Here is an 8,901-nt window from a genome sequence, read left to right as displayed (position 1 = left end):
GTGAGCCGAGATCGCGCCATTGCACTCCAGCCTGGGTAACGAGAGCGAAACTCCGTTTCAAAAAAAAAAAAAGAATCAAATTTTAGAGATGAACCTAGAATATTTTCATTACCTTCAGAGACCTGGGATTGGCATCAGCCAGTTACTACAAATATTTTGCCAAACTAACTTTATTCTTTAGAAACTGTTTAAGTCCAGTTTTTTTGTCGTTGTAGTTTTCATTTGTTTGTTTTTTTGAGACAAAGTCTTGCTGTGTCACCCAGGCTAGAGTGCAGTGGCGCGATCTCAGCTCAATGCAACCTCTACCTCCCGGGTTCAAGCAATTCTACTGCCTCAACCTCCAAAGTAGCTGCAACTACAGGGGCGTACCACCATGCCTGGCTAATTTTTTGTATTTTTAGTAGAGACGGGGTTTCACCACGTTGGTCAGGCTGGTCTCGAACTCCTGGCCTCAAGCGATCCACCTGCCTCAGCCTCCCAAAGCGCTGGGATTACAGGCGTGAGCCACTGTGCCAGTGCTGGAATTGCAGGCATGAGCCACGGTGCCCAGCCCAAGTATAGCTTTTCAAAGGAAACAAACATTGGGGAGAAAAATATGCCAAAATAAAATAGAGGAAAAAAAGTCCAAAACAGGACTCTACCTCACACATTGAAGTACCACACAGATTACAGATTTGTTTTTAAAAAATAAAACTATGGCCGGGAGCAGTGGCTCATGCCTGTAATCCCAGGACTCTGGGAGGCCAAGGCGGGTGGATCACGAGGTCAGGAGTTTGAGACCAGCCTGACCAACATGGTGAAACCCCATCTCTACTAAAAATACAAATATTACCTGGGCGTGGTGGCATACGCCTGTAATCCTAGCTACTGAGGAGGCTGAGGCAGGAGAACTGCCTGTACCTGGGAGGTGGAGGTTGCAGTGAGCCAGGATTGTGCCACTGCACTTCAGCCTGGGCGACAGAGTGAGACCTCGTCTCAAAAATAAATGAATAAATAAATAAATAAATAAATAAATAAAATAAACTATGTAAGCATGTAGCTGAATAAATTTTAACAACCTGAGGATTAAACATAAACTTGCAACAAATACAGACTCTGTAAAGAAGGTGAAAAGCAATAGTTACTGAGATGTTTTGTTTGGCTGTGTTTTTAAAGCTCTGAGTTAGTTGCCCAAAAAACTATTAGCTCCCACCACTTCAGAGACATCACACAGCCACTCCAGCTTCTACTGAACTATGGGAAGACCTGAGAATTTTGGGCCCATTTTTCCATATGACAAAAATCCACTGATGCAGCTGTCCCTTTAGAAGAGGTATCTGCACTCTACCCCACCAGAGTCCAAGTCTATCCCCCAAATTCAGGCTAATTTCACTATTTATGTTACCTAATTAGTTTCCATACACACTGGCTTTTGAACACCCCCATTCCATTAAGGAAAAGATTATAAATTTGACTAAGGTATCTATAAAAGAAGGAAAAAAAGTCAAAGCTTAGTCAAGCAGCAAATACTAGGCAAATAAACCAGAGCAAAAGGACCAGCTGCAAACAATGAATATATTTAACTCCCGAACTAAGGTATTTTAAATGTAGCATTAAGTTTAAAAGAACACAATATAAATATCATAATATTTCTGTATTATCAAGTAAATAAAAAAAATGGAAGTGGAAGACGGAGAAAACAGGTAGGTTAAGTTAAAAATAGGGAGGAATGAAGAAAGGCAAACAGGAGAAAAAAGGGAGAAGAGTGTGTTACTTAAATAAAATAGAAGTTAAAGCTGACAATAAACAGCAGCAAATGTTATCTGCAAGATCGCTATGATGTGACTGTCTATTACAATCCACAGCAATCAGTCCACATTGACTGACTGAGACTGGGATTTGCACACCTTAAGATCACATTGTCACACAAACTGCGTTCCATTAAAGCAAAAATCCTTCAAGTATTGCTGGGCACGGTGGCTCACGCCTGTAATCCCAGCACTTTGGGAAGCCGAGGCAGGCAGATCACCTGAAGTCAGGAGTTTGAGACCAGCCTGGCCAACATCGTGAAACTCTGTCCTGAGTAAAAATACAAAAAAATTAGCCAGACATGGTGGTACATGCCCGTAATCCCAGCTACTTGGGAGGCTGAAGCAGGAGAATTGTTTAAACCTGAGAGGTAGAGGTTGCAGTGGGCCAAGAACACGCCATTGCACTCCAGTATGGGCAGCTAAGTGAGACTCCATCTCAAAAAAAATAAAAAACAAAACAAAACAAACTCCCAAGTATTACCATTTTATTTAGAAACTGAATGACTAGTGTATACTCATTCTTTGATAGCTTGTAATGTTTAGACTCTCAGGTAAATGAACTACTATATAGTGTAAACAAGCTAGACAGTCTTCTGAAAATTAGTGTCAAAAACTCAAAAAACTACTCCAATATGCATATCTAAAATCAAAGATATTCATAAGAAACTAAAAATTAGGCCACAGCCTAAAATTACATTGCAAAACAGGAAAATCAGTAGTGATCATGATGTTAATAACCACAGTAGATTTTTTTTTAATGATTAAACATCATCATCAAGGCCAAGATAATGCATTACAATAAAATAAAGATAATAATTAAAACTGCAGCCATAAAAAAGACTGTGTTCATGTCCTCTGCAGGGACATGGATGAAGCTGGAACTTATCCTTCTCAGCAAATTAACACAGGAACAGAAAATCAAATACCGCATGTTCTCACTCACAGTGGGAGTTGAACAATGAGAACACATCGACACAAATAGAGGAACATCACACACCAAGGCCTGTCAGGGGGTAGGAGGCAAGGGGAGGGAGAGCATTAAGATAAATACCTAATGCACATGGGGCTTAAAACCTAGATAATGGGTTGACAGGTGCAGCAAACCACCATGGCACATGTGTACACATGCAATAAACCTGCAAATTCTGCACATGTATTCCAGAACTTAAAGTAAAATAAAATTTTTTAAAAATATCATGAAAATTTTAAATTAACTTCCCACTGGTACATCAAATATGTAAAATAGATGTTTGCAGCCAAAACATGAGAGAGAAAAGTATTCTTCTATTTACACACCTAAACATAGTATTAAAGGATAAGGAAGATCCTCCAAAATTATAAAAACAAACACATAAACAAAAGCAACCAAGATGAGAAATAGGAGTGGGGGAGAACACCAGATTTTAAGAATGAACAAAGAAAATATTGCTTGCTTACCATGATTCATTTTTTTCTTACAGAAGATATTAGGATAAAGAAGACCTAGACATGGTTTTTAAACAAAAGGGAAGAATTATGGAAACAGAGAAGAGAAAAACATGCAAACTGAAAGGCACTGAAAGAAATGAAATCAAGGCTAGAAAGAAAGGAGAAAAAACAGAAAAGAAAAAGAAAAGTGAAGGAGAGAGGAAAAAGAGGAGAAACAGTAGGGAAGAAAGCGAGAAAAAAGACAACCAAAAAAAAAAGTCACTTGTCTATTACCTTCTTGAAGACCAGGATGTATCACCTGCTTATGCCGCAAAGACTTCAAATCTTCTATCAACTCCTTTTCCAACTGGGAAATTCTTGCTCTGCAACCTACTCCCAAAACAAACAGTAATAAAATAAGCTACCGTACACTATAGACAAATGAGTGTTGCACATTTCATTACTGGAGCCCAAACCACAAATACAACTCATTTTATACTATTTTATAATACCTGAGTCATTTGTGGTTGATGCCTGAAGACCAGAAGATTCTTCTGTTGTCCCATCAATTGCATGAATGTCTAGAGCTTCCTACACATGAAAAAAAAAAAAGTTCATATTACTTCTGAAAAATTAAATGTAAAAAAGGATTTAAAAAGAAAAATTAAAGACCAGGAGGAAAATATCGCCATACTTACAGTGATACTAAAATTGGCAGAACACGAGCAATTTTTTTCATATTTTGTGGTATTTTCTAAGTGTTCCACATTAATATTACTTTAATAATAAGGGAAAAAAGGAAAGTAAAAAAATGTGAATATGTCATACTGAGCTAACTGACCTCAAAGTGTATGTCACTTTGCATGTTCATTTCTCAGAGTCTATATACAGATAGCTTACTCAGCTAACAAGGGAGGAAAAGAACAGGTAGAATGGATGAAACATTCAACATATGTACAGTTAATTAAGAAAGACTAGGCTTCCATAAAAATCTCAAAGAGAAATAATCTGGTTGAAGACTCAGAGTGCAATAAACAGACTGTCAATGTGTAAGGCAGCAGAGTTAAGATGACTGTTAATATTTGGTTTTCCAATGTTACTCTATTACTACTTTTGGAAACCGAGGCCAGGTGCAGTGGCTCGGGATGCTGAGGCAGGCAGACTGCTGGAGGCCAGAAGTTCAAAACCAGCCTGGCCAACAGGCGAAACCCCATCTCTACCAAAATTACAAAAATTAGCTGGGTGTGGTGGCACACGCCTGTAATCCCAGGTACATTGGAGACTGAAACACAAGAATGGTTTGAACCGGGGAGATGGAGACTGCAGTGAGCTGAGATCACACCACTGAACTCCAGCCTGGGCAACAGAACAATAATCTGAAGAAAGAAAGAGCAACAAAACAATAATCAAAGGAAAGGGAAAAAGGAAAAAGGAAAGGAACGGAAAAAGGAAAGGAAAGGAAAAAGGAAGGGAGGGAAAGAAGGGAAAGGAAGGGAAAGGGAAAGGGAAAGGAAAAAGGAAAGGAAAGGAAAAAGGAAAGGAAAGGAAAAAGGAAAGGAAAGGAAAAAGGAAAGGAAAGGAAAAAGGAAAGGAAAGGAAAAAGGAAAGGAAAGGAAAGGAAAGGAAAAGGAAAAGGGAAAGGGGAAAGGGGAAAGGGGAAAGGAAAAAGGAAAGGAAAGGAAAGGAAAGGAAAGGAAAGGAAAGGAAAGGAAAGGAAAGGAAAGGAAAGGAAAGGAAAGGAAAGGAAAGGAAAGGAAAGGAAAGGGGAAAGGAAAAAGGAAAGGAAAGGGGAAAGGAAAAAGGAAAGGAAAATGGAAAAGAAAGGAAAACTAGGAGATAAAATAAAAGGGATATCGCCAAAGAGTTAGTAAACGTTTCATGTATTTTTAGGCCTTTCAAAAATCCATAATGATAATTCCACTAAGACCTGAAGATTTTTTAAACACATCTATGCATAAATCATGAACTGAAAGCTAAGCAAGACTTAATTTTTTTAAGTCTATTCAAATGAACTATCCAAACATTTTGGAAACACTTCCCTCCCCACCTCACCCCTCTTACACCCTTACAAACAGCTGTAGTCACAAAACTAGATTATAAATCCAGTTAGTTATAAGCTAGTATACAATTGCAGTGTAACTAATTAGCCTTTGAAAGAATCCTGAAAATTACAATCTTACCTTTGATTCAAAGGAAACAAAGAGAACACCATCCACATCTTCCAGATCAGGCTTCACATCTGGAAAGGTACTCCCAGGGCCTACAGGTGTATTCTTTGTAGAAATTAAAGACTTTCCTGTGTTTTTAGGTGGTCTTCCTGCCTTACAGAGTTTCAGTTTTCGCGGCCTTCCTCTTTTTCCAGGTATATTTGGAGAGGCATTCTGATTAGCATTCACTACCTTTGGGGCTGTTGAAATCTTAAGCATAGTTGTTCTCTTTCTGCCCAACTCCTCTTTTCCTGCAAGTGAGTCCCCAGCTGAACCCTTTGAACTGTCAAGTATTCTTTCTGTGCTAATGCTGTCAGATATATCAGGATATTTCCACTGAGGCTCTTTCAGTAAGGGATATTTTTGTACCACTCTTAGATCTGGTGAATGTTTTCTAAGACCATTTTCTGATTCCTTCCCTAAGCAAAAGGCAGTCTCATTGGAATTTTCAATGTATGTAGGTAAATATTCAAATTCTGCCAACATAGAAGATTTATCCTTTCGAGATGTGGAAAGCATGTTATCAGGCAGTTCAGAAATTTTCACTGTGCTTTTGGTGACGGCACAAGGCTCCAAATAGACTACTGGCATCTTTCCAGCATCTAATTTGAACATTTTAGCTTTAGCAACACCTGATGGGCTGCTTGGAAGCCATTTAGAAGACTGATGGTCAGCTTCTGGGTTATCAACTTTATTGTGCCTCTTTAGCTGTTTCTCTAGTATAGGATCATCATCACTGTTTGAGTATACATCCGTCTCTTCATCTGTCTCTTCCTGTTTCACAGTGACCCCTTCTGGGCACTCACCAAGTTCATAGTCATAATCATCTAGAGGTTCTTCTTTAATAACAACATTGAAGCTTCCATTCTGGTCTAATGGTGAAGTTATATGGGAGTCATCTTCAAAATTATTGGCAATAAGACTAAAGAGAGAGGGGAGAAAGGGATTTAAAAAGTAAAAAACGATCCATAAACAAGACTCAAAGAGGGAAAAAAAAATACATTAGGAGTCCAAGTAACACATCAGATTTCATCAGCCATTCCTCAAAAACACTCAAAAACTCCAAAAATCCCCACATGCTGATTAACAACCCTGTAAAGCAAACACACATTCAACACAACTGAGAATTGCAACAAACAGGAAAGGGCCTCCAAACTGCCAGCTGATTTTTTCCTATATGTTTGAGATTAAATTCACATAACATAAAACATAGTATCTCAGCCATTTTAGAGTATACAATTCACTGGTTTTTAGTATAGTCATGATGTTGCCAGATGATTTTTCAACTTTAAAACTGAAAACCTCACTTTCAATATAAAGAATTCACCACTAATCTTTTCAAAATAAAAGATATGGTAGTTGAAGGCAAATGCATATGACCCAGATATATTGGGTATAATTCATCAAAAACAATATAAACATCTAGTTTCCCCCTCCTACCAATCAGCCTTTGAAAGCCTAAAAACTATACCAATGTATCTTGAGAATATGGTAGAAATAAAAAATTAGGTTAGATTCTACCTAAGGCTGGGCACTGTGGCTCACGCCTATAATCCCAGCACTTTGGGAAGCCGAGGTGGGCGGATCACCTGAGGTGAAGAGATGAAGATCATCCTGGCCAACACGGTGAAGCCCCATCTCTACTAAAAATACAAAAATTTATTTTCGTAAAATATTGAGTTGTATTAACATTACCTGCCTGTTCAAAAGCATTTCAAAGGCCTCTGAAACTAAGGAAAAAATATAAATATCCGAGATGCTTTTCAAAGCCCAATATAATTTATCTTCAGCCTTATCAACCTCATCTTAAACAATAACCTACAGAATATTCCATAGGATCCAATCACACAGAAAATATTACCTTAGTGTCTCAGTCCAATAAAACACATTTTCCACACCAATCCATCATCAATGAAGCACTATCTTTTTCACTACTTGCTAACCCAATTAAAGTAATGTCTTTATAAAACTTTATAAAACTCAAACAGGCACTAGCAACTACTACATAAATGTGTAGTTACTTGTTCCCTGCACAGTTTCTACTTAAGATCTTAACCTTACTTGAAAATCCTCCAAAGGAAGCTGGAGGTGGTGGCTCAAGCCTGTAATCCTAGCACTTTGGGAGGTGAGGTGAGCACACTGCCTGAACTCAGGAGTTTGAGACCACCCCAGGAAGCAACATGGTGAAACTCCATCTCTACTAAAATATAAAAAAAACTGGCAGGGCATGGTGGCTTATGCCTATAATCCTAGCACTTTGGGAGGCTGAAGCAGCCAGATTACCTGAAGTCAGGAGTTCAAGAGCAGCCCGGCCAACATGGTGAAACCCCGTATCTACTAAATATATAAAGACTTAACTCAGTGTGGTGGCACGTGCCTGTAATCCTAGCTTCTCAGGAGCCTGAGGCAGGAGAATCACCTGCCAGGAGGCGGAGGTTGTGGTGAGCCAAGATAGTGCCACTACACTCCAGCTTGGGCAACAGGGAGAGACTTTNGCCTGAGGCAGGAGAATCACCTGCCAGGAGGCGGAGGTTGTGGTGAGCCAAGATAGTGCCACTACACTCCAGCTTGGGCAACAGGGAGAGACTTTGTCTCAAAAAAAAAAAAAAAAAATTAGCCAGGCTTTGGCAGTACATGTCTGTAGTCCCAGCTACTCCAAAGGCTGAGGCAAGAAAATTACTTGAACCCGGAGGTAGAGGTTGAAGTGGGCCGAGATTGTGCCACTGCACTCCAGCCTGTGAGCCACAGAGTAAGGCTTTGCCTAAAAATAAAAAAAAGGAAAAGAAAAAAAAGAAAATCCTCCAATGGAAAATTTCCACTTCTAGTTAGAATGTGGAAGGTCACAAAAGATCATCACTTTTGCCAAACAATGAGAAAACAATACATAAATTATTTTTCTAAAAAGCTACTGAAGACCTCTGGATAAATAAGTCTAAATTAAGTAAATTCCAGAAAAGGACCAGGCTTCTCTAGGTGACCAGAGAGAACTACAGTTTATATAGCTATAGCCTGGAGATACAGTAAGGAGAGAAAAAAACACCTATAGGCAAAGGATCTTTGCAGAAACACAGAGAAAGCAACTTTTCATGCCTGAGCATGGGCAGAATCTAGAGGACCTCAAATAGAAAACTAGTCTTCAGTGCTGTCCAATTATCACCACTCCAGAGGACTTCTATGGAATAAACAGCAGTGCTGCAGAAAGGCTAGGCTAGTGGGCACAGTGGCTCACGCCTATAATCCCAGCACTTTGGAAGGCCAAGAGGGGTCAGAATCACTCAAGGTCAGGAGTTCAAGACCAGCCTGGCCAACATGGAGAAACCTTGTCTCTACTAAAAATACAAAAAAATTAGCCGAGTGTTGTGGCGCTCGTCTATAACCCCAGCTACTCAGGAGGCTGAGGCAAGAGAATTGCTTAAACCTGGCAGTCATTGCAGTGAGCCAATATTGCACCATTGCACTCCAGCTTTGGCAAGAGTGGGACTCCATCTCAAAAAAAA

The 8,901-nt window shown here is 39.3% G+C and overlaps 1 protein-coding gene across 13 annotated transcripts in view; it reads right to left on the bottom strand.

Annotated features, from left to right (window-relative positions):
* The window catches only part of MGA (MAX dimerization protein MGA), a 168,554-nt gene that overhangs the window by 66,417 nt on the left and 93,236 nt on the right, over window positions 1-8,901 (bottom strand). For all 13 annotated transcript variants that reach the window (XM_037739445.1, XM_037739454.1, XM_037739447.1 and 10 more), the window contains 3 exons: window positions 5,378-6,326; window positions 3,710-3,788; window positions 3,492-3,587 (listed from right to left, as the gene is read on the bottom strand). In XM_037739445.1, the coding sequence (XP_037595373.1) occupies window positions 3,492-3,587; window positions 3,710-3,788; window positions 5,378-6,326 (1,124 nt within the window). The remainder of the gene's footprint in view (window positions 1-3,491; window positions 3,588-3,709; window positions 3,789-5,377; window positions 6,327-8,901) is intronic.

Source organism: Cebus imitator, unplaced genomic scaffold (assembly GCF_001604975.1).
Source record: "Cebus imitator isolate Cc_AM_T3 unplaced genomic scaffold, Cebus_imitator-1.0 Scaffold70, whole genome shotgun sequence".
Taxonomy (NCBI): domain Eukaryota; kingdom Metazoa; phylum Chordata; class Mammalia; order Primates; family Cebidae; genus Cebus; species Cebus imitator.
Note: the sequence above shows the minus strand (reverse complement) of the source record. Positions and strands in the feature narration are given on the sequence as shown.